The 25,807-nt window shown below is 39.6% G+C and overlaps 1 protein-coding gene across 1 annotated transcript; it reads left to right on the top strand.

The window, feature by feature from the left end:
• The first annotated feature begins 97 nt into the window (after positions 1 to 97).
• SPCS2 (signal peptidase complex subunit 2) lies at positions 98 to 24,335 on the top strand. The gene is made up of 5 exons (XM_060018277.1): positions 98 to 221; positions 11,904 to 11,987; positions 12,586 to 12,746; positions 17,320 to 17,454; positions 23,454 to 24,335. Exons 1-5 carry the CDS (start codon positions 108 to 110, stop codon positions 23,638 to 23,640), a joined length of 681 nt encoding a protein of 226 aa, XP_059874260.1. The 5' UTR covers positions 98 to 107; the 3' UTR covers positions 23,641 to 24,335.
• Positions 24,336 to 25,807: the final 1,472 nt, after the last annotated feature.

Below are 25,807 nucleotides of genomic sequence, written 5' to 3'. Positions count from 1 at the left end.
GCCCTAGCTACGGATCCCGATGGACTCCGCGCGGCACGTCACGCCGTCAGCTCCAGCCAATCGGCTTCGGACAAGTAGGAGGGGAGGGAGACGCAGAAGCAAGCAAGATGGCGGCGGCGGCTGCACAGGGAGGGAGAACTGGTGGTGGCGGAGGCAGTAGTGGGGCTGGAAGTGGTTCCAGCTGTGGGACAGGCAGTAGCCGCAGCGGCTTGCTGGACAAGGTGAGAAGTCGGTTCTTGGGGGCAGGCGAGGCCTGGGGACGCCCGGGAGGCGGCGAGCCCCCTTTCCCATCCTCGCCCCCCCTTCTGCGGCTTCCCAGGGGGAGTGCTCGTCGGGCCCACAGTGGGAACCCTACGGGCGCTTATAGCCAGCTCCCTACACACCTCAAACCCGGGCTCTCTCCTCTTTAGGACTTCTTTACTTCTCGGAAGTGATCGGTCCTTAATGCCGGCCACTACAGCTTCTTAGGAATATTCGATTATTCTCACATTTCAGTGCAGCCATCGCTTTTTCCTTGGTGGTGCTGGGGGTCACTGTTGAATGTGCCCATTTCACCGACAGGGAATTGTGAATCCTGACTGAATGAAAGCCGCTGTTCGAAGTCAGTAGCCTCCAATCTCCCCATCACGACCGCCACACTTGCGTGCTGCTACATATTCCAGAGTGCTTTGGGCCTTTTGCTTACTGAAGTTTCTAGGCGTTTTACCTCGATACGCCGAATACTGAGCTTCGAGTATTGACTTCCCCTACGCGCTGACAGGAAACCTTTAAGATTTATCTTTTTTCCTCTCTCCTTCACCCTCCCCCTTCCTTCCCTTCCCCCTCCACGCCAAGTGCCCTAGGTGAATCGTATTCATGAGCTTGTTACCTGCTCAGGCTTACCTCTTCTTCCCCTCTACCCATCCAGTTGTGGTTTTTTGTTTTGTTTTTTGTTTGTTTCTGTTAATGTGGTCCTAACAACAAGGGTTTAAAAGAAAAGAAAAAAAGGCAGATTCTTTTCCTGGGTTGGCCCTTCTTGCCCTTTGCATAGCATCTCGAGAGAAACAGTTGCGTGTAGGTCTGGGTCCTAGTACTGGTTCTGCCTCTAATTAGCTGTGTGACCTTGAAATGTGCTTGTTCTCCCTGTGTTTTGTTTCCTCATCTGTAAAATGAGGGACTTAGCCTTAATGTACCCTAAGGTTCCTTCCAGTACTCTCATTGTAGGGCCCTAAGCCAGTTTGATGAGAAATGTTAAGCATGGGGTCTTTAACATAGTAAATAGTCAGGATTGTTTACTTTAATTGAAAACAGCTTTCAGACTTCTCTGTGCTTAACACATGGTAGGTGCTTAAGAAATGAATACATGATCATATTGAGGGGCTTGGATCCAGATCTTTTTGCTTCTCTTTTTGGGTGTCATTGGTTTTGAATTACATGGTTCTCACACTCTTAACCCTTCTTAAGAGATAGGAACATGTTCTGGGAGTTGGGATGGTAAATCGCTCCAAGGTGTGTGAAAGTGTTGAGAATTGATGGTCATTTTCATACACAGATCCTGCCTTCCTGCTGGGTGAACACCTCATGGCCTATGTTTATTCTGTCCCATTGAGTGTTCTTGCTCTTTGCTCCACTTGGATCATCACCAGCAAACATTAAGCATGGACAGTCTGCTAAGGCAGTGATTACTGAAAAGTGTATGGCATCAGTGCGTTTTGGAAGAACCTGCGTTTGGGGCTCATAAGGCTTGGGCTTTGACATAGATCTGCTAGTTTCAAACTGTATGAAGATTGGCAAGTCATTTAACCTCACCAAGCTTTCCTTTCTTCACCTGAAATATTAGGGTTTTGGGGAGAATCAAATGAGATGATATACGTTAATGATCTCTGTAACCTATAGTATCTAATACAGAGGTGTAATGGCAGAGGAAAAGAATCAAGAATCCTACTGCCAGAAAGTACTCAGTATAGCTGAGTATAGGACATGGGGTACCCAAAATATTAAACATAAAACTATTTGGTATTCACATGTGTACTTTTTAGAGAAGTTAAAGTGAGAGAATGATCCCTGAGATCTAATTGATAAGGGGATGAGAGCCCTAGGGAAAGACCTCATGTTTGAGAGTGGAACTGGGACCTTATTTTGAGAGAGAGACAGAGACAGACAGCCTACCAGTTAAGAATGTCCTTGAACAAAGGTACACGGTGCCTGATGTTTCTCAGGTACTGTTGACTGACTGTTCTCTAAGACAGGGGTCCCCAACCCCCAGTTCCTGTTAGGAACCAGGCCGCACAGCAGGAGGTGAATGGGGTGCCAGCGAGCAAGGCTTCATCTGTCACTCCCCATCGCTCGCATTACGGCCTGAACCATCCCCGTCCACCCACCCCAGTCTGTGGAAGAATTGTCTTCCACAAAACTGGTCCCTGGTGCCAAAAAGGCTGGGCACCGCTGCTCTAAGAGACCTCTAATGACAAATAGGTAGAATCAGATGAAGAAGGGCATGGATTGCTTGAAGTAGAAGTAGGAAGGAAGCCTGTTGAAGGTTTTTGAGCCTAATATATAAAGTGGTTTTAGAAAAGTTATTCAAATAGTTTGGAGTGGTAGAAATTAGAAGTCTTCTAATAAATCTTCTCATACCATACTAGTATATGGGGTTTAATATAAAAAGAAAGACAAGTTTGAGTTCTAGTGCAGCATGTTAAAAACTACATGGTCTTGGATAAGTTTGATATCACTGAACTTAAATTTCCTTATGTGTACATTGTGGATGCCCATACATATGGTAGGCTTGTTGTAAATATTAAGTCATAATATTGGTAAATGTTCTTTGTACAGGGCTATAAAAATAGAATGATAAGGTGAGGAGAACCCTAACTTGAGTAGCAGAGATAGATAAAAGGCCTCAGAAAGGAGCACTTGGCAGAATTAACTAAGAAGTGAGGGGCCGAGGAGAGAGAAAATAAGTCAGGAGCTGTTTGGGTGCTTTTTCTTGGAGAACTTCATTTCAGCCTTACATTGAGGTGTTTTTCCTCTGAAGTCTCTGGCATTTATTGCACATGGGAATTCAGCTATCACTTAATATGACATACTGTTTTATATTGTTCTACCAATTTGTCCAGTTTCCCATGAGACGTTCTCTATAGTGATCAACACAGAATAAATACTTGGAGCATTGAATTTAGCAGAGAAAAAACTTCAGATCTGCCACCCCAGTCTTCAGAAACTGCCTTAGAGGATGATGCCTCTATTTGAAAACTGAGGGTACTGTGGAAGAGAAAATGGGGAAAAGATGTTACTCTCAGTGGAGCAGGAGCTGAATGAATAGAGAAGCTTTTGCTCTGTGGGAATGAGAGGCTGTTACCTTACAGTTTCTTTAATTTGATTTGTCTTGATTTTTTTGGAGGGTTTTTATTTTATTTCTTGCAGCTTTGGTTTTACTTGCCATGAAGAAATGTAATAAAGAGATGCAAATGTGCTTGTAGTTTTCCCTAAGCAGATGTGAGTTTCTGCTTCTATGAAACTGACTTTGAGAACAAAGCAATTTTAGTTTCCTGATCTTAAAGATAGGTATGCAAATATAACCTTCCAGCTTCCATCACAGAATAACTTAGATCATTGCAGTAAGTTATTTTTCCCAAAATACATCAAAGCATTTTGTTCTACGTAGCAGGCTATAAAAATTGTTTGCTTAATTTGTTTTGGCTATTAAAATTGACATGTGGCATTAAAACATGCTTTCCAGAACTATATCCAAATTCTTTTAACCTCATAGTTGGATTTCTGTCTCCTGGCTCGATTTTTTTTGGCTATTAAAATTGTTTTGGCTATTAAAATTGACATGTGGTATTAAACCATGCCTTCTAGAAGTTATATCCAGGCCCTTTTAACTTCATATGTGGATTTCTGTCTCCTGGCTGGATGGTTTTTGGCTATTAAAATTGTTTTGGCTATTAAAATTGACATGTGGTATTAAACCATGCTTTCTAGAAGTTATATCCAGGCCCTTTTAACTTCATACATGGATTTCTGTCTCCTGGCTGAACTGTCAACCTGATCTTAAAGTACCCCTTTTATACCTTAGTAGCTGAGAACGTGGGTTCTGGAACCAGGCTGGCTGGCTGGTTTTGAATCCTTGCTCTGCCACTTAACAGATATATGTTCTTGGGCAAGTTAATAAATCTCTTTGTATCTCAGTTTCCTCATCTGTAAATTGGGGATAATAATAGTATTTACCTTAAAAAGTGGTTCCTGGCACATAGTAAGCACTCAGCAAAACATGTATAGCTGCCACTAACTAGCTTGTTACTCTGGATTTCAGCTTCCTTAGATAATATTTTTTATAACATACGAAGACTGTCTACATCAGACTTTCTTGGGGTTTTAGTAAAAAATAGAGATTTCTGGACCTCATCCCAGACCTGAATCAGATTCTCTGGGGGTGGGGCCTGGACAGCTGCATGTTTTCACACATAGCTGTTTATTTATTTATTTCCTCTACAGTTTAACAGGTTAAGAACTAAGGGGTTTTTTTCTTGTTTGGTTTTTAACTATTCTGCTTAATCAATAGTGACTTCTCGAAAATGTTTATAATGAAGAGACCTTGAAGTTCATGTGTTCAGCCTCCTCATTTTATAGACATGGACACATGGAGAGGGGAAGATGAAGCAACTTGTCCAAGAGCACACAGCGAGTTAGTTACAATTCCAGAATCTGGCTTCCCAGCTCTTAATCCAGTACTCTTACCTTACTTAGTACATTGCCTCTCATACTGGAGCAGACCATGTGCTAGCTAATGTAGTAGTGGAGAGAGCATCTGTTTTGAGGTTGGAAGACCTAGGCTGAAGCCTTGGCTTTGTCACCCACCAACGTGTGTCCTTAGACAGGTCTTATATACTCTTTTGCTCTCTTCGATGGGATCTTAGCTTGCCAGACTCGAACAGGGTAGTATGCCTGTACCCTAACCCAGCTCTGACAAAGAGGGTGAACAGTTTTATGGCAGTACTGTGATGTGTGTGTTTGTGTTTAAAGAAACAAGATGCAGGCTTTTAACACTGTTTTGCAAACTAAACTTTAAAAGCATCTCAAAACTCATTATTTTTGACTTCATCAAAATTAAAAACCTTTTTGTGTCAAAGGACATTATCAAGAAAGTGGAAAGACAGTCCACAGCATGAGAGAAAATGTTTGCAAATCATATATCTGGTAAGGGTCTAGTATCTAAACTATATAAAGAACCTTACAACTCGATAATAAAAAGACAAACCAGTTTTTAAAAGAATAAAGGATGTTGGAGTTCCCTGGTGGCGCCGTGTTTAAGAGTCTGCCTGCCAACGCAGGGGACATGGGTTCGATCCCTCCGGGAAAATCCCACATGACACAGAGCAACTAGGCCCATGCGTCACAACTACCAAGCCTGCGCTCTACAGCCCACGAGCCACGACTACTGAGCCCATGTACCACAACTACTGAAGCCTGCACTACTAGAGCCTGTGCTCCACAACAAGAGAAGCCACCACCATTAGAAGCCCACACACCGCAACAAAAAAGAACCTGTTATTGCTTCCCCAACATTGATTTTAAAAAAAGCAAAAAAAAAGGATAAAACATGTGAATAGATATTTCTCCATAGAAGATATGCAGATGGCCAGCAAGCACATGAAAAGATGCTCAACACCATTAGTTATTAGAGAATGCAAATCAAAACCACAATGAGATACCAGTCGTATGGCTATAATAAAATAAGAAAAATAACCATTATTGGTGAAGATGTGGAGATATTGGAACCCTCCTACATTTCTGATGGAATGTAAAATGATGAAAGTTAAGAAGAGTTACCATATGACTCAGCAGATCCCACTCCTAGTTATAAACTCAAGAGAATTGAAAATGTGTGTCTACACAAAAACTTGTACACATGATCACAGCAGCATTATTCACAATAGCCAAAGGGTGGAAGCAACCCATAAAAGTGTGGTATATCCATGCAGTAGAACATTATTTGGCCCTAAAAAGGAATGAAATACTGACACATGTTACAACATGGATGAACCTTGAAAATGTTATACTAAGTGAGAAAAGGCAGTCACAAAAGGCCACATATTATATGATTCCATAGATATGAAATGTCCACAATAGGCAGATCCATGCAAACAGAAAGTAGATTAGTGGTTGCCAAGGCTGGGGGTGGGGTGGTAGTAATTGGAGTGACTGCTTATGGGAATAGGGTCTCTTCTGGGGGTGATGAAAATGTTCTGGAATTAGATGGTGATGATTGCACAACCTTGTGAGTATAATAAAAACCACTGAATTGTACATTTTAATTTATTTTTAAGTTTTATTTATTTATTTTGGGCTGCGTTGGGTCTTCGTTGCTGCGCGGACTTTCTCTAGTTGCGGTGGGCGGGAGCTACTCTTTGTTGCAGTGTGCAGGCTTCTCATTGTGGTGGCTTCTCTTGTTGCAGAACACGGGCTCTAGGCGCGTGGGCTTCAGCAGTTGTGGTGCACGGGCTTAGCTGCTCCGTGGCATGTGGGATCTTCCCGGACCAGGGCTCGAACCCATGTCCCCTGCATTGGCAGGCAGGTTCTTAACCACTGTGCCACCAGGGAAGGCCAGAATTGTACGTTTTTAAATGGTGAGTTTTATAGGTGAATTAGATCTCAATTTTAAAAACATTCTTTTTATATTTACAGGGTTTATGGAGTAACCTTTAAAGCTTCAAACTATTATTTTTTTTAACTATTTACCACTATATACACAGTGGTATCAAAGATTTTAACAACCTCTATCAGCTCAAGTCCCTTCTTTAGCTGTTGCCTGCACCATCTCTCTGTTCTGACCTCCGTCTTGTCAAATCGTAGTGGTTTTTCTTATTACCTGGCCTTAAGTATTTGACTCATCGATCACTTCTTTCTTGAAATATTATCTTTATGTGGGCTCTAGAACACCACTTGCCCTGGTTTTCCTCTTTCTCCACTTATCTGTCTTTATTGTTGTTATTTTTTCTTCTGACTTGTATCAGCAAGCCCCTGGCCCTCTCCATGTACACTCATCCCAAGGAGATAAACAGTGTCATGGCTTAAATTCCATCTTTAAGTTGATGACTTCCACATTTATATTTACAACCTAGACCTCTCCTCTGAGCCCAGATTTATATGTCTAAATGCTTGCCATCTCCACTTTGATATCTGTTAGGTATGTTAGACTTAAGTAGCCAGATCCAGTCTACTTACCTCCAGTTACTCTGGCGTTGCCACTGATACTCATGTTCATAATTATCGTGTGGTCATTTCTAACTTCCAACTTAACTCCAGTGATAACTGCAGCCAATAATAAGCCACTATTAAGCAAGTAATTTTCTTTGCAATATTTCTTGCCCATTTTTATAAAAAATAGATGGAAATTGAAGATTAAGTATGTTGCCAGGAGCTATAATATCTCTCTTTGAGATATCCTGGTATTTCTTAATCGGAATCTAAATTAGATGACAGTAAGCATTCTCAAGACAGACATCGTTTGCTCCCCAAATTGAACATTTTTTCCTTATTTTGAATTTACTGCTTTCTGATCTTTTGCCAAATGAGTGCATATGGGAGGTAGGGGTACGTATTTCCAACTCAAATAGTATCTCAACTTCTGAGTCTGCCATCAGTTTTCATAATCTTATTTTGGTTTAGAAAATTCTGAAGTCAGTGTAACTGTAGAGCTTAAACATCTCAAACTCATCCTATACAAATGGGTATTTCTTCTTTTTCCTCCTCTGTTTCTTCTCTTGGAAAACAATATGACAGCTCAGAGAGTTATCTAAGCCTGAATTCTAGTAGAATGGTCATCTCTATCTTCTCTCTTTGATGTTTCTTGTAACTAGTCTGATGTTAAGTCCTGCCAATTCTACCTCATAAATAATCCCCTTTCATCCCCTTGCTGCTGCTCTAATTCAGGCCCTGCATCTAAATCAGGCCCCATCTGATGTGTTTATCTCCATTGTTACTCCCCTCCAGACCATCTGCTAGGTTGCCACTAAAAATGACTTTTTTAAAAAACATAAGTTTGATTGTGTTGTTCACCTGCTTAAAATATTCTCCACTGCTTGTTTCAGAATAAGGTCCCAAGTCCCCTAGCCTAGTAAATAAGGCCATCTAGGATATGCTCCCTCCGTCATGTGCCTCATCTCCTACTACCTTCCCCCTTTGTAGCCTACATCCACTTTGTAAACTGAGAGAGACCAAAGAAGAGAGAAAAAAGGTTTATTAATTTTTCTTAGAGCCATGCTGAGTTCTTTTAAAATCAGAGCAGGGTCCTTCCATTGGCACAGCTCACTTCTGGTATCCTTCATCTCTTCAGTGTGAATTTGAGGAATCCTTTGAGTCTTACTGCCCAGTTGTCAAGCTAAGGAACTTTATGAAGCAATCCACGGAGGTCTTTATCACTGCATAACTTTACTTCTGTTTTCACTGCTGTTAAAATCTTTCTATTATTCAGATTTGCAGTGGAGAATAACTGAAGTGAGTCTTTGTAATGTTCTATCAAAGCCATCAAATGCATAATTTTTGTGTATAGTTCGTCATCCAGGTCTGGCATCAGTCAGTGTGCTGGTTTGATAAAGTGTTTTATGTTGATAGTGGCAGGGAAGTAATTTCTTTAAGATAGGACTTTTTGAACTGTATTTTCAGTCAAATAGCAGTTGGTTTTAACTGGAGAAAAATGGAAAATTCCAAATATTTTGTATCCTGCAGGTTTTGTTGGCATATTCAAGATTAAAATCTTTTTAAGATTTTTTTTGTTATTAACTATAACTTATTAGACAAGAATCAAGATACTTTGTATGGCTGTCACTTCAGCAGTCTATGTCCTTTTGTTTTTATGGCTAATAATTCCTTTCCTTATATTTTGTGGGAAGCAGTGTAGAATAATGAAAGAGCACAGGTTTTGAAATTATGAAAACTTGATTGAGTCCCAGCTTTACCACTTCCTAGCTTTCACCTTGGGCAAATTTCTTAAACCCTTAGTGTTATCTGTAAAAGGAGGATGCTAGTCAGTTTGGGCTGCTCTCACAAAAATACCATAGACTAGATAGCTTAAACGACCAAACTTTATTTCTCACAGTTTTGGAGGATGGGAGGTCTGAGATCAGGGTGCCAGAATGGTTGGGTCTAGTGACAGCCCTCTTAACTGGTTACAGACAACTTTCTTGTATCCTCACATGGTTAAAACAGAGTAAAAGCAGATTCTCTCATGTCTTTTTATCAGGGCACTAATCCCTTTCACGAAGGCTCTACCCTCATGACCTAATTACTTCCCAGAGGCACCACCTCCTAATACTGTCACATTGTGGTTTAGGATTTCAATTTACAAATTTGAGTGGTGGGAGGAGGGTGGAGATGATGGACAGGGGCTGGAATAGTAAACCAAGAAAAGAGTAAGTCATGGTACCTAAGAAAAGGGGGATTAGCCCAAGAGAAGGTTAAGGGAACTCCCCGGGTCATAGTAAAGGGAGATTCCAGGATGACAGTTAATACAGCAGGACTGGAAAGAAATCCACCTAGATTGAAGCAGTCCAGAAGGCTCCAAGAGAGATTTCTCCAGGAAGATGAAATTCACAGAATGCTGAATATGATTGCAAATATTGAAAGGAGAGTTAAACAATTGAGGGAGAATTTGAGAATATATTGGTGAGAAATACCTTGTAGGATTAAAAACAGCAACAAAAACAATAGTAGCTCCAAGAAAAGCAAAAAGCTATGCAGGAAAGAAAAAGTAATCCTAATATACATGACTCATCTGTGAATAGCATTTATGGTCATATTGTAACCTCCAAATAATGATCTAGCAAAAACTAAGGTATAAGACCAAATCAATATTGATCTACTATAACTATATTAAAAAGATGGTGAGGGAGGAGCAGGAAGAATAAATGAGAAAGTGGCAGGGGATGAAGTGGTTAAATCTCATCTTTCATGGTGAAAAGTCAATAGATTTAATGCTGAGAACTGAAAATAATAATATAAACTTTTTTTTTCCCCCAGAGATGTGGATACCCAAAAAATCAGCCAAAGGAGTTGAAATTAGTGCCTGTCTCTGGAGAGTGGGAAATGACAATAGAAAGAGTCTTAAGTGGAGGGGAAGCAGGACTGCTATTTTTTTTTTATAACTTACAGAACTCTTTAAACCATGTATATATATGTATGATGTTGGTGCAAATAATAACTAAGTCAGTCAATACTTGTGATTGTTGATTGTGCTCAATATACACATATCTATAATACACAGGAGGGAATGCAGGGAAGAGGAATTGTGTGCAGAGTTACCACATCCTTACAAAAGGAAGGTAATTTGCACTTAGGGTTGAGGAAGAGAAGAGTGAGGAAAAGAAGATAGTCCTGAATAGCAATAGAGAGTACATGACCAGGATCGTACATTTTAGTTGATGGGCAGTTTTTGAGAATGATGGAAAATGTCCATTTTCCTGCCTTTTTTTCCAGATGTATCTCTGTACTACAGCAGAGATGCTATTTGCTTTGATATAGGCTAAGGTTTTTCATTTACACAGAATGGATGATGCTCCTATCTCTTCAGAAATCAATTATAAACTTTCTTGTTTATGTAATTCACTGGAAATGTTCCTGTGCCACTTACTGAAGATCCTTCTAGGTACCAGTGGAGTTAGAGCTGAGACTATTTTAGCACATGTTGTAATGGCTTCTTCTCTGTTTTATCCCCCAAGATTGCCAAGAAGTTATCCTCTGAATTGTAGAGGCAAGTTTCTTTTCTGTGATGCACTGCAGGTAGCGATGGGTGGCTGGGTTTCTCTGAGAACATAATTTTTTTTTTTTTTTGGAACGAGGCAAAAAATTTTTAATGACTTTGATTCACAAATAATTCAAATTCTGTTATGGATTCTGGCTATACCAGTTCTTTCTTTTGCTTGCTATTGTCAAAATGGGATTTACTAAACTAAGTGTAAGCGAGCTATTTAGCTAGATAGCCTGTGAATTTCTTCTTGGTTCAATTTGTATTTTTTAAATTAAGTGTCATGTTTGATTTGTAGGCTGGCAGGCTATGAGAATCATCATTACAACATGCTTCCACTAGTAATTTTCTCAAAGAAAATTCTTGTTTTTTTGAGACATAAAGGGGAAAGCCTTGATTGAGTTTTAATCACTTGAGGTATGACTGTTTTAGTTCATGTTTTTTCCCCCAACAAACTTCACAGGATAGTTTTTCTTTTTTGTGTAATAGTATATACAATCACAAAATTAAGTTTGATGAATTATATTTCTACACTCCTTTAAAATCTTCTCACGTTTTACAGATGTTTGTTCCATCTTTATTTCTTGTATGCAGCATCTCTGAACTTGTTCTCAGTCAGAACAAAGTCATGTACCTAACTGGTGACAGGACTTAGTTCAAAATGTTCTTTCCAACAGACTACACTGGATTTGCTGTTTTCCTACAGTTAAGACATGCTGATAAAATATAAAAGTTGTTAGCAGACAAAAATGTATTAAAGGAGACCTTTGTCATTTTGTTAGCATCCGAAAGTTCATGGATGTATATTGTCTGGATTTTGTAGTCACAGAATGAAAGGATGAACAGTGCAATTCCTTTCTATTCCCACATTTTTGTAAAATGGGGATGGGATATTTGAGTTCACACTATAGTCTCTGCAGCCTATGTAAGTGTTCTGGTTTTGGCCTTGTACATTTGACTTTCTAGCATGGAGACTGGCAACATCATACGAGTACCACCAGATTCTAGTGACCTAGTCTCCTTCAACTTCATTTTCAAGTGTTTTGTCTTTTAGCTGTCCAACATCAGAAGAGAGAATAAATGTTATATATACTTGAGAATGCTCTTAAGGAAGTAGTTCATTTTACTTTTAGTAAGATGCCATATCTCTTAACGCACAACTTATCTGTTTGATTTACAGTGGAAGATTGATGATAAGCCTGTAAAAATTGACAAATGGGATGGATCAGCTGTGAAAAATTCTTTGGATGATTCTGCCAAAAAGGTACTTTCTTTGGGGGTGGGGAGCGGGGAGTCTGTTACTATGTATACAGCTGATGGCACATCTCTTGCAGGGTTTTTTCCTTCTATGACTTAGAATGACTTTAGTTTTCAGTGTTAGGAATTGAGCCAGAAAGCATTTTCTAAAATCCTTACAGTGTATATAGGGGAACAGGTGTTAAAATATAATTGTTAGTTACCTCAAATTTCTCTTCAGAATCTCTAATTTTTGAATTCCAGAAAGCTGGTAGTCTATCATTTTTGAGGTTAATTAGCCTAGAGGCAAGAGGGTTGAGGGAATATAGGGCATTCAGCCATGATGGGTCATCTCTGTATTTTAAAAGGGAAAAGAAAAGTTTAGCTTCATTCTAGGGAGATGAGGATTTAAAAAAAAAAATGTATGAGAAGTTGATGAACTTTTTCTCTGGGATCTTTGTAAACAGGTTGAATATATTTTTGCTCAGAGTGGCAAAATTCTGATTGGAGATAACAACTTGATCATTTATATGATTAACATAACTTTCATCATGGAAATTAAGAATAAAAGCAGATACAAAGAGGGAGGTATTCCTATTAGCTTGCTTCCTTCTTCTTCTCACTAGGTACTTCTGGAAAAGTACAAGTATGTGGAGAATTTTGGTCTAATTGACGGTCGCCTCACCATCTGTACCATCTCCTGTTTCTTCGCCATAGTGGCTTTGATTTGGGATTATATGCACCCCTTTCCAGAGTCCAAACCTGTTTTGGCTTTGTGCGTTATATCATATCCTTTAAGCTCAGGTTTGTTTTCTACTGACAATTTTTTAAAATCTCTACTGGTACTCTTCTCTGCTCCTTACAAAAAAACAAACTTTCATCTTGGGGCCTGCTCATGTTATGATTTAACATTATGAAATGTGAGCATCTGTAAATTTATGTCATAATTATCACTGATATTTTAGATTCAATACAGTTATTTTATCTTTAATTCTGTTTAGTTATTAATGTAGAGGTTATAATCCAAGTGTGGGCACCTAATAGGAAAACACATAGGAATAGTGAGACCCAGCTCTTCTCATTTCTAGCCTAGAACTTAACCCATTAGACCAGGTTGCTTCAAGCCACTCATGCCAGGGTATAGGTATACCTCACTTTATTGCACTTTGCTTTATTGTGCTTCATAGATAGCGCATTACTTTTTTTAAAAATTGAAGGTTTGTGGCAACCCTGTGTGTTGAGGAAGTCTGTTGGTGCCATTTTTCCAACAGCATTTGCTCACTTTGTATCTCTGTCACATTTTGGTAATGCTCACAATGTTTCAAACTTTTCCATGATCATTGTATTTGTTATGTTTGTTATGTTTGTTATATTTGTTATTTATATTTGTTATTTGTTATGGTGATCTGTAATCAGTGATCATTGATTTTACTATTGTAATTGTTTTTTGAGGCACCACAAACCACACCCATGTAAGACAACTAACATTTTAATGGATAAATGTTGTGTGTGTTCTGACTGCTCCAGACCAGCCATCTCTCCATCTCTCCCTCCTCTGGGCCTTCCCTATTCCCTGAGTCACAGCAGTATTGAAATTAGGCCAGTTAATAACCCTTCAGTGGCTTCTGAGGGTTTAAGTGAAAGGAAGAGTTACATGTCTCTCACTTTAAATCAAAAGCTTAGAAATGATTAAGCTTAGTGAGGAAGGTGTGTTGAAAGCTGATATAGGCCAAAAGGTAGGACTCTTGTGCCGGTTACCCAAGTTGTGAATGCAAAGCAAAAGTTCTTGAAGGAAATTTAAAGTGCTACTCCAGTGAACACATGAATGACAAGAAAATGAAACAGCCTTAATCCTGATATGGAGAAAGTTTTAGTGGTCTGAATAGAAGATCAAGCCAGCTACAAGATTCCCTTAAGCCAAAGTCTAATCCAGAATAAGGTGCTAACTCTCTTCAATACCAAGAAGGCTGAGAGGTGAGGAAGCTGCAGAAGAAAAGTTTGAAGCTAACATGGGGTGGCTCATGAGGTTTAAGGGAAGAAGCCATCTCCATAACATAAAAGTACAAGGTGAAACAACAAGTGCTGATGTAGAAGCTGCAGCAAGTTATCCAGAAGATCTAACTAAGATAATTAATGAAGGTGCCTATATATACTAAACAACAGATTTTCAATGTAGGTAAAACAGCCTTATATTGAAAGAAGGTGCCATCTAGGACTTTCATAGCTAGAGAGAAGCTTCAAAGGACAGGCTGACTCACTTGTTAGAGGCTAATGCAGCTGGTGACTTTAAATGGAAGTCCTTGCTCATTTACTATTCTGAAAATCCTAGGGCCCTTAAGAATTATGTTGTATCTTCTCTGCCTGTGCTCTATAAATGGAACAACGAAGTCTGGGCGACAGCACACCTGGATGACAGCACATCTGCTTACAACATAGTTTACTGAATATTTTAAGTCCACTGCTGAGATCTACTACTCAGAAAAAAAGATTCCTTTCAAGATATTACTACTCATTGACAATGCACTTGGTCATCCAAGAGCTCTGATGGACATGTACACCAAGATTAATGTTGTTTTCATGCCTGCTACACAACATCCGTTTTGCAGCCCATGGATCAAGGAGTAATTTCAACTTCAGGTTTTATTATTTAAGAAATACATTTTGTAATGCTGTAGTGCCATAAATAGTGATTTCCTCTGATGGATCTGGGCAAAGTAAATTGAAACCTTCTGGAAAGGATTCACAATTCTAGATGCCATTAAGAACACTTGTGACTTATGGGAAGCAGACAAAATATCAAACGTTAACAGGAGTTTGGAAGAAGTTGATTCCATCCCTCATGGATGACTTTGAGGGGTTCATTACCTCAGTGGAGGAAGACACTGCAGATGTGGAAACAGCAAGAGAACTGGAATTGGAAGTGGAGCCTGAAGGTGTGACTGAATTGCTGCAATCTCATGATCAAACTTTGACAGATGAGGAGTTGCTTCTTGTGGATGAGTAAAGAAAGTAGTTTCTTGAGCTGGAATCTACTTCTGGTGAAGATGTGAAGATTTCTGAAATGACAACAAAAGATTTAGAATATTACATTAACTTAGTTGATAAAGCAGCAGGGTTTGAGAGAAGATTGATTCTAATTTTGAAAGAAGTTCTGTGGGTGAAGTGCTATGAAATAGCACTGCATGCTACAGAGAAGTCGTTCATGAGAGGCAGAGTCAATGAATGCAGCAGACTTCATTGTCTTATTTTAAGAAACTGCCATGGCCACCCCAGCGCTCAGCAACCACCACCCTGCTCAGTCAGCAGCCATCTGAACATTGAGGCAAGACCCTCCACCAGCAAGAAGATTACTACTCGCTGAAGGCTCAGATGATGGTTAGCATTTTTTAGCAATAAAGTCTTTTTTAATTAAGGTGTGTACATTGGTTTTTTTAGACATAATGCTACTACACACTTAATAGACTACAGTATATGTAAACATAACTTTCATATGCCCTGGGAAACAAAATTTGTGTGATTCAGTTTATTTTGACACTCCTTTATTGTGGTGGTCTGGAACCAAACCCGCAATGTCTCCAAGGTATACCTGTTTTAGGAAAGGATCAGATTTTGGAGGTTCAGATCTGTGTCAGGTTTCCTTGAAGCTGAGGGGCTAGACCGGGAGTTACTGAGCATGAGGTATAGGTGTGGCTTGTGTAACAGCTAGAGAACCTGGGTTTGAAATTTCAAGTTGTTTTTGTGATAATTACTTTTTGGAGACTGTTTGAATGCTGCTTACTTATAAATATGAGTAATACACACTCAGAATTATTATAAAGATTAAATGAGAGATTTTATACTATATTTAGAATATAAAGTTAAATATGTTGATAGTTTTCTTGTGGTCCCCACTTCCTCCTCCCCAAGTCAATCTATACATACTGAACTTTTCTTTTTAACTTAAAAAATATATTGAATGTCTTTCCACATTAGTATATATAGGACTACCTCATTCTAAATAGCCACCTCGTGCTATTGCATGTCTGGTATGTACTGATATGTACTAGTTGTTGAAAACAGATCATTTTGGTAGGCAGTTTACTTTTCATAACAATCTTACAACCACCTGAAATATTTCTAAAAATTCCACTTTGGGGATTTTTCTTCAGAGGCAGTTAGAAATCCATTGAATAAAGCAGGTCCTGACCAAAAGTGGTATTATCCAAATTGATCTCAGATTATAGTCACAGAATTTGCACCTTGACTGCTTACAGTATCAGATAAATCATCCCAGTATGAACTTTTTCACTATTAAGGCAGTTCAAAAGAATATGCCATAGGTTCTAGAGACAGTTCTCAAAAGAGTTCCAAAGATCTTTGAACAATGACAGCAACCTTATTATAATCATATGGCCTCCCAAGAGAACAGCCTTGATGGAATTTCATTTGTTTGATTATATTTGTTTAAAACAAAACGTGATCTTGCCATTTTTATAATCATGTCATTTTTATACGTAATAATAGTACCATTATAAATGTCTTCTGTGTGGTGTACACTAAAAATATATATACCATCACTAAATCTCATGACAATTCTAAAAAGTCAGTTCTATCCCCATTTTAGAGGTGACAGTATTAAGCCTTGGGATAAGGAGTAATTTGTCACGGTTACATTGGTTAAAAGCCAGAGTTCAAATCTAGGACCACTTTACTCCAAAGCTCATACTTTGTACTATACTTTCCTGCCTGTCCCTTATATAAAATTTAAATGACACATGTACACAAAGCTCTTTTGCCAGTTTCTGGCACACAGGTACTCAAGTATGATAGTTAATACTGTCAAAAACTGAGTATAATAATAAGCCTACATGTATGGAGGAAGTAGTTGTCCTTCTCGTAAACTAAATTGTGGTAGTCGCCCAGCTAGCTCATTTGGTAGAGCATGAGACTCTTATAGTAAACTAATTTGAAGTCAGTTTTCCTCTTTTAATGACCCTTGAAATTGGTTGAGTGTGGTCAAGTCCACTGTGATTATTAGTTTTGTATTGTATGGAGAAATAAGCACAAGTCTTGACAAACTAGGTAATAGAGGATCTCTTTATATATGTTGTCCTTGAACAGAAAGATGAGAGCTGATTTATGCCCTGTACCTTTTTCCTTTCTTGTTGTTTGAGATGTTCTTTGCAGAACTAACCAGAGAGAGCCTTGCTTCTCTTGCATAAACATAAGGATGAAAATGAAATAGTTAAATTTTCAGTGTTTTTACAGCAAGACAAAACTGTCTTCTTTAGGCCTATCATTATGAAAGTTTTTGTAGCCCTTGCTTGTCAGTTTGTGCTATTTCTCTTTTGTGTGTATTTTCCCCTTAACTTGATCTGAACCTATTTTGTGATGATGGGGATCCTGACCATTTATACCTCATATAAGGAGAAGAGCATCTTTCTCGTGGCCCACAGGAAAGATCCCACAGGGATGGATCCTGATGATATTTGGCAGCTGTCGTCCAGTCTCAAAAGGTATGACTATCCTCACAGATTCTTAAATCCTGATGTTGGGTTTTCTCTGGGTGTTAGTCATTATCAACAGACTATTGTATACCTACTCTTTGCAGATCATAGTGCTAGTCATATAAAATGAAGAAAGGATTGTGAACTAGAAGGTTTTCCTTTGTATTGCACTTCTGAGATTCCATTATCACAGAAGTGCTCTGAGGATAAATTGTGGGAGAAAGTATGTTGGTGGAAGAATAAAGAATGATTTTCTTTTTCCTTGTGGCCAATAAACTGAGACAGTTAGAAGAACTATAAACTATATATGTATCTGTAAAGGCCAAAGGTATGAAGTCAGTTGTCTTTGAAGAACCCCATTAGCTTCTGTGTCTTCTGTCATCCTGACTGCAGTCTGTGCAATCAGGAATCTCTGAAACAATGCACTGGGCAACTCAGAGAAGCACAATTCAGTCAGCAATGGGTGTAACTTTGTGCAGCTGACACCTCAGGTCTTTCTAGGTATCTAGAACTGGGTTCAAATTCCAGCTTGTCTCTTTCTAGCTGTGTGGCTTTTCGTATATCAGGTAAACTATTTGAGCTTTAATAGAGTAAAAAATGATTCGTACAGTTTTTGTGAGGATGCCAACTGGTATATATAGTTGACTCTTGAACAACAGGGGTTTGAACTGCGTGGGTCCACTTATACATGGGCTTTTTTTTCCAATAGTAAATACTGAAGTACTGCACAGCCCATGGTTGGTTGAATCTGCAGATTCGGAACTGTGGATACAGAGGAACCACCTATATGGAGGAGTGACTATGAGTTACATACACATGGATATTCAACTGCGCAGAGCATCAGCACCCCTAACACCCTCTAACACCCTCCCCCTGCCCCCACAGTGTTCAAGGGTCAGCTGTATACCAACCATTATGAAAGATGGCATCTGTTGAGCATTTACTATATACTAGGTATTGTGCCAACTGCACCGTCTCATTTAAACCTTAGAACAACCCATTTTAAAGATAAGAACCCAGGTCCAAAGGGTTTAATGAATTATTCCAGGGTTATAGAGCCCAAAAGTGAATCTAGCCACATCTGAACTCATGCTCTCAGTCACTATCCTAAAAACACATGGTATAGTTCCTAGCACATAGTAGGCTCTCAAATTTTAAGTACAGTTACTCACATATATGAAGGTAAGTATAGCATCAACGCCAAACAGCCTCTCATTACCAGCTTGTGGAGATATCTGTAAGGAGGAGCAGACCTTCATTCTGATGTTGCACCTGAGTTCTTATCTCCTGGCAGGACTCATAGCTGCCATTTTGGTCTCAGCTGTCATAAATCTGCACCCTGTGCCAGGCCCCTAAAGCAGAGTTTCAGAATTCTAGACCCTAGCAACATCTTGATTTCATTATTTACATGCTGACTTAAGTATCTTTTAAACAGCTTTATTGAAATATAGTTCCTGTACCATATTTCACCTATTTAAAGTAGTTCAGTGGTTTCTAGTGTTTTTAAAGATGTCTACAACCATCACCACAGTCAACTTTTATTTATTTATTTAAGTTTTGGCTGCGTTGGGTCTTCGTTGCTGTGCACAGGGTTTTTTTAGTTGCAGAGAGCGGGGGCTACCCTACATTGCGGTGCGCAGGCTTCTCACTGAGGTGTCTACTCTTATTGCAGAGCACTGGCTCTAGGCGCACAAGCTTCAGTAGTTGTGGCACGCAGGCTCCAGAGCGCAGGCTCAGTAGCTGTGGCACACGGGCTTAGTTGCTCTGCAGCACGTGGGATCTTCCCGGACCAGGGCTCGAACCTGTGTCCCCTGCATTGGCAGGCGGATTCTTAACCAGTGCTCCATCAGGGAAGTCCCCTACAGTCAACTTTAGAGCATTTTTATCCTCTCCAAAAGAAACTCTGTACCCTTTAACAATCATCTCCCTATCCCCTCATTCTCCCAACCTGAAGTAACCACTAGTCTACTCTGTACATTTTCCTGTTCTGTTTATTTCATATGAATGGAATCACGTGTAATATGTGATCTTTTGTAACTGGCTTCTTTCACTTAGCATAATGTTTTCAAGGTTCAGCCATGTTATCAATATTTCATTCCTTTTTATGCCAAATAATATTCCATTGCATGGATATACCACATTTTGTTTATCCGTTTATTAGTTGAGGGACCTTTGAGTCATTTCCACCTTTTGGCCTTTAAGAATAATGCTGCTGTGAACATTCATGTACAAGTTTTTGTGTGGACAAATTCTCATATAATATACCTAGGAGAGGAATTGCTGTATCATATGGTAACTCTTTTTAATTGCTTGAGGAACTGCCATACTGTTTTCCAAAACAACTGCACCATTTTACAATTCTTCTAGCAGTATATGAGGGTTCTGATTTTTTTCACATTCACTGCTGACTTTTACCAACTGCCACATTGTTGGTGCCTGTAGAAAGGAAATATGCCACCTCTGTTCCTTCTTGCTGTAGTGAAATACAGGCTCACTCCTCTTTCCTTAGAGGTGGCTCCTGGCTCATTGGCACTCTCTTTAACATAACTCCTTTCAGAAGGCTTGATTGATGATTTCAGTATCCAAGTAGATGATTACTCCAGTACTCTGGCCTCTTAGTTTTACTTCCTCTCCTCTGATTATCTTGTTTTCTGCCATGTCTTAAATACTTATTTCCCTGGACATACCCTAGATCTTGCTATTACTGATAACTAATTACCTTCAATAACTTCATTTTTAAGTATCCCACTCTTTGACCAGTGCTTTATATTTTTCTAGTTTATCTCCTTCTTGTTCTCTTGTCCCAGCAGTTCTTCAGCCCCAGTGGCATCCATAATCCATTGAGCCTACCACCTTTGCCCTGGTCCTCTTCTCTTCATTGTCTCACTTCCTCCTTACCTAGCTTAGATTCCGTGGCATTTCTGTAGTGCAGTTACTCTCTCACTGTCCTAGAGGATCTTTCATACCTTCTTCTGTATCCTCAAACCTCTTGCCCTCCTCCCCCACTTCACTCTCAGCTTCTTTTGTTTCTGGGAAGATAGCAGCAGTCAGAATTCTCCCATCATTATCCACTCACAGTGCTCATCATACTCTACCTTCTTTCTCAGTTCCTGTCTGAAGCCTCTTCTCTATTTGTCCACTAGATTCTATCCCTTCTCATTTACTTGATGTTTCCCTCTCTGCTTGGTTATTCTTCCTGGCATACAAATATGTTGTAATTTCTCCCACCTGAAAAGTTGTTTTTCTTTTCACACATTCTCCTCACATGGTCTTCTCATTTCTCTGCTCCCCTTTTTTCTTCTCCCATCATCTCTTGGATTTGCATATCTTCACTTCTCTTTCCTCATTGTATTTGACCTGTCAGCAGCATTTGAACAGTGGATCACTCTCTCCTTGTTAAATTTTTTTTTTAAAGTAGGCTTGTAGGATACTGTAATCTTCTAATTTTCTTCTTACCTTAGTCTCTGTTCCTTAGAGTCCTGTGTGATTCTTCATTATCCCGTCTCTGAATTTGAAATGCCACTAGTGCTCGTTCCTAGCAGCTCTTCTGTATCTGTATTCACTTACTATGTGTAATCTTATCCAGACTTTCAGGACTTTAAATACCTTCTATAATGATGAAGATCTCTAAATCTGTATTTTCATCCTAGACCTTCTCCAAACTCCAGCTATGTCCCAGATTTCTGTTTGACATTAGATCCTAATAAGCGTCTCAAAATTAACATATCCAAAACCTAACTCTGCTATCCCTTACCTAAACCTGCTTTTCCCCATCTAAATAGATGGCAGCTCCATCCTTCTAGTGACTCAGGCCAGAACTCTGGAATCATTTTGACTCCTTTATCTCAATCCTTTGAATAGGTTGTCAGCAAATTCTGTCAGCTCTACCTTCTAATTATATTCATTCTAACCACTTAGTATCTCCACTGCAGCCATCATCTCTCAATTAGGTTACTGTAATAATGTCCTAATGGACCTCTGCAGCTGCTCTCCCTGCCCACAGTCTCTTTCCAGTACAGTGGGCAGAATGATCCTTTTAAAACATCAGGCAGATCAACTCAATCCTCAGCGCAAAATCCTCTCACATAAAGACTGAAATCCTAAGCATAGCTTAGAAGTCCATGCTTATCTATTCTCTGCAGCCCCACACCCATGGACACACACTCCGCATCTCCTGTGGCTTTTATCCTGTCCCTCTCCATTCTGTTTGCATTGGCCTCCTTTCTGTTCTTCAGACATTCTGGGCACGTGCTTACCTCAGGGCCTTTGCATTTAGTGTGTCCTCTGCCTGGAATATTCTTTTTCCAGATAGCTTGTTCTCTTACCTCTTTAGGCTCTGCTCAAACATCTGCTTAGTGAAGACTTTCCATATTTAAAAGAATATCATAATTTTTATTTTATTGTTCCCTCACACAGCAAGATAAAAGTCTCAAAAGACACATTTGTCTGTTGTGTTCACTGATGTATATCCTTAGCATCCAAAACTGCCTGACATATATGGTTAGTCCTGAATAAATATTTGTTGAATTAATGAGTAACTTTTTAAAAATGCATTAGATCGTGTCCTGCCATCAGAGCCATGGAACTGAGCTCAAAAGTCCAAAAATTACTGTGATATCAGTTAGCAGCAGTTGATCAGAGCTTGAGAAAAATTTTTGAGGTGTTGAAAATATTCAAGGACCTTTACTCCTAGCTATCCAGGTTGGAAGTAACTGGCTAGACAACAATTTATTGAGCTGTGATTTTTTTGAGCACTGGTTAATGATAGGCACTGTTATAACCATAACAGTGATCCTGAAAAATAGGTGGTGCTTTTCCTGTTTTAAACATGCAGAAAAAAGCAGAGGCTCAAGCCTCTGCTTCCTCTAAAGATAATACCAGCCTGACAGTCCACCGAATATGCCCTAATTAAATGGAGACAGAAACAGGTGCAGTTGCGGGGAGAAATGTCAGCCTGCCAGGGGTTGATGTTATAAACCCTCTTGAATAAGTAGAGATAGTAAAAGCCTTCAAGATACCTTAAGGTGTAGCTAAGGGATCTCTGGAGTTCATGTAGTAAAAGATATCCCTGACCTGGTAGAACCTGGAACTAGATTGATTACAGGGAACAAGGACTGAGCAGCCTGGAATTGGGGAACATCTGTGAAAACAAGGGTTCTTCATTTATCAATAAAAATTTGATTGCCCAACAAACTCCAAGCTAAGAATAGAAAATAAGACAAAATCCTTGCCCTCAAGAATCCCTGAGACAGGGACTTCCCTGGTGGTCCAGTGGTTAAGACTCCATGTTCCCGATGTAGGGGGTACAGGTTCGATCCCTGGTCAGGGAAGATCTCGCATGCTGCATGGTGCAGCCAAAAAATTTAAAAAATAAATTTCACAAGTGATACGTGAAAATTTAAAAAAAAGAAGAATCCCTGAGACTAGTGAAGAACAAAAATACGTAATTATCATTTCAATAGGTAATTTCACTGACAGCATAGGAGCCTGTCATTAGACCTAGCAGATGATAGGCACTGAGTAATTGGGTTGACTATTAATTGACGGTGCATGGATGACAAAGGCAAGACATCTAACCCAGTTTGGGAAGGTTTTCCCAGAAAAGTTCATGCCCAAGTATGAACTTAACAAATGGGAACGTTTGTTACAGACAAATTAGTCTCACTAATGAGTGAGACTGGAGAAAAGTGTCTACTAGGAGTACTCTTCTAGCATAACAACGAAGCAAAGCCCAGCAGTGAGAGAAGATGGTCCGTGTGGTTTAACAATCTATGACAAGGTAAAGGAGGCACATAGTAATTAAATCAGGGAAGACATGGCAACGCCTATGAACCAGAACTTCTATCCTGAAGGTGCCCTGGAATTTTTTTTTTTTCTGGAAAGGATAATGTTGTATGTTCCCTATATCACTGGTAGCCAGCTCAGCCCTATTTTTCAAAAACACTTGGTGCTCTGTTGTTACTGGCTGAATGTCTGTGTTTGGTTTTTGATTTGTTATCTTTGCTTAGGTTCGATGACAAATACACTCTGAAGCTGACCTTCATCAGTGGAAGAACAAAGCAGCAACGGGAAGCCGAGTTCACCAAATCCATTGCTAAATTTTTTGACCACAGCGGGACCCTGGTCATGGATGCATATGAGCCTGAGATATCCAGGCTTCATGACAGTCTTGCCACAGAAAGAAAAATAAAATAGCCACTTCTAAAAGCAGCCATCTTTTGGCTGGATCATGCTGAATTGAGGGGTGAGGGAGAAAGAAACAGAACTTAATATGGATAAAGTAAGAAATGTAAAAAATGTCAGTTTTGTCTTGAAATTTTAGTCCATTCTGTATAAATAGAATTTTCTAGCTCAGATATGAGAAGTTGTAGCTCTGATATCTAGCTGTAGCCTCTTTGGTCTGCTGATTGCATTGTTTTGATTTGCTTTTCTGGAAAAGCATTTTTGCTAAAAACCATACAGACTTCCTCCTTCATACCTAGCAGTACTTTATATAGTATAGCTTTGTGTCATGCAGCATTTGAAGACTCAGTTTTTTAAACTGTTAACCTGTTGCTGACTTTACTGTGTTAATTCCCATTTCAACAGCTGTTTCCCTTAATTCAGAATACAACTTCTTGTGTATGACAGTTTTCCTTCACACACCATTTTTGTGGGTGTGTATATATCTGACTTGGGGAGAATTGGGGAAAAAAACCCACAGCTTTTTAATTTGTTTAAAAGAGACTTTCTGCCTGTTACATTTTGTGCTCTTAACCAATTAAAGAAGCCAATGGCATTTTTAGTTTTATTTTGTCTGTTTTCCACTAGTATATCCCTGTTGATTTGTTTGTGCCCTTTATCAACTGCCATTTTCTAAAATTTTTTTCAATAAAAGGAAAGAAGATGTGAAAAAATGGAGTCATGGTCTTGATGGAAGGAACAGAGCAGCACATGTTAACAGTTTTACTGCTATAGGTTCCTTTTGTTTCTAGGCTGTTTCACTGGTCAGAGGCCCTTGAGAACCTGTAGGTGAAGAACTGCTAGCTTTCCAGTGGTAACAGTGATGACACTCAGTACTTACTTTGTGCCAGGTAGTGTTCCAGGTACTTTACATGTATTAACTCACTAGTGCTCACAACTGTCCCAAGAAAGTAGGTACTGATATTATCTCCATTTTATAGGTGAGGAAACAGAGGCACAAAAATTGAATAATTTGTCACACGGCTAACGTTAGAGCTGGGATTTGAACCTGTTGTGTCTGGCTGCAGAGTTGTGAGCAGCACCGTTTCTAGTATTTTCCCACTATGGTCAGAGAAGAACTGGGCAGTTGCCCAGATCCTGTGACCTATAGGAATATTGTCCGTCTAGTCTTACATAAATACAATTCCAGCTGAGCCTGGTACCTAAAACTATAATCAGCTTATAAGAAATCCCAGTTATCACATTTTCCTCTTTGACTTGGGAACGTTGCCCTATTTAGCACCACGCAGTAGGGGACTGTAGAACATCACTAGACAGGGAGTTGAAGCCTTGGATTCTATACTCTGTTTCCATATACCTTGGGTAGGCCGTGTAATTCTTTGAGCTTCTAGTTTCCTCTCCCCCTCCCCCCCGCCCCCAGGTGAAAATTCTATTCTGTCAGCTACTTGAAGCTTTTGAAAGTGTAATCAGATAATCGTATTCTTACAGTGAAGAAGTTACTGTTGGACACAGGGGCCCCAAAGCTCATGGATATAGACAAGGAATAACCCTCTCCATGATGACTCCTTGGAATTCTTTCACATCAGTTATATCGTTTTCTTTACATATATAAACATGTATTTTATATTTTTTTATGAAAATTGAATTATGTTGAAATATGTTGTTTTTTTTTAACTTAATATTTCTTAGGTACGTTCCCTGTCAGTATACATAAGTCAAATGCATTTTTTTTTTTGCGGTACGCGGGCCTCTCACTGTTGTGGCCTCTCCCGTTGCGGAGCACAGGCTCCGGACGCGCAGGCTCAGCGGCCATGGCTCACGGGCCCAGCCACTCTGCGGCATGTGGGATCTTCCCGGACCGGGGCACGAACCTGTGTCCCCTGCATTGGCAGGCGGACTCTAAACCACTGCGCCACCAGGGAAGCCCTAAAACATTTCTGATTACAAAGAATATGAATGCTATAATCCCTTAAATCTGCCCATAAACCCCACTTTGAGATTTCTTAGGCTGCATGGCTATCTTAAGGTTTCTCCCTGACCAGTTGAGGCGGTATCCATTTGATAAAGAAAGAAGTGGGTTAGTAGCCCAGCCATGCGGTCATCCTGCGTGCACCCCAGCCCACCCACCTACCCAATTGTGGTATTCTAGGATAGTTTCCTGTAGTTTCAAGTGATAGTT

Source organism: Delphinus delphis, chromosome 8 (genome assembly GCF_949987515.2).
Source record: "Delphinus delphis chromosome 8, mDelDel1.2, whole genome shotgun sequence".
In the NCBI taxonomy this organism is placed as follows: Eukaryota; Metazoa; Chordata; class Mammalia; order Artiodactyla; family Delphinidae; genus Delphinus; species Delphinus delphis.
The sequence above is the reverse complement of the archived record's forward strand: the minus strand, read 5'-3'. Positions and strand labels throughout refer to the sequence as shown.

Bases quoted from the DNA above. Each gene is read 5' to 3' on its own strand.
- SPCS2 (XM_060018277.1), top strand. From the start codon at position 108: ATGGCGGCGGCGGCTGCACAGGGAGGGAGAACTGGTGGTGGCGGAGGC. The intron at 11,988-12,585 runs GTACTTTCTTTG...TCTTCTCACTAG, and splicing joins TGGATGATTCTGCCAAAAAG to GTACTTCTGGAAAAGTACAA. The intron at 12,747-17,319 runs ATATCCTTTAAG...CTTGATCTGAAC, and splicing joins TTGGCTTTGTGCGTTATATC to CTATTTTGTGATGATGGGGA.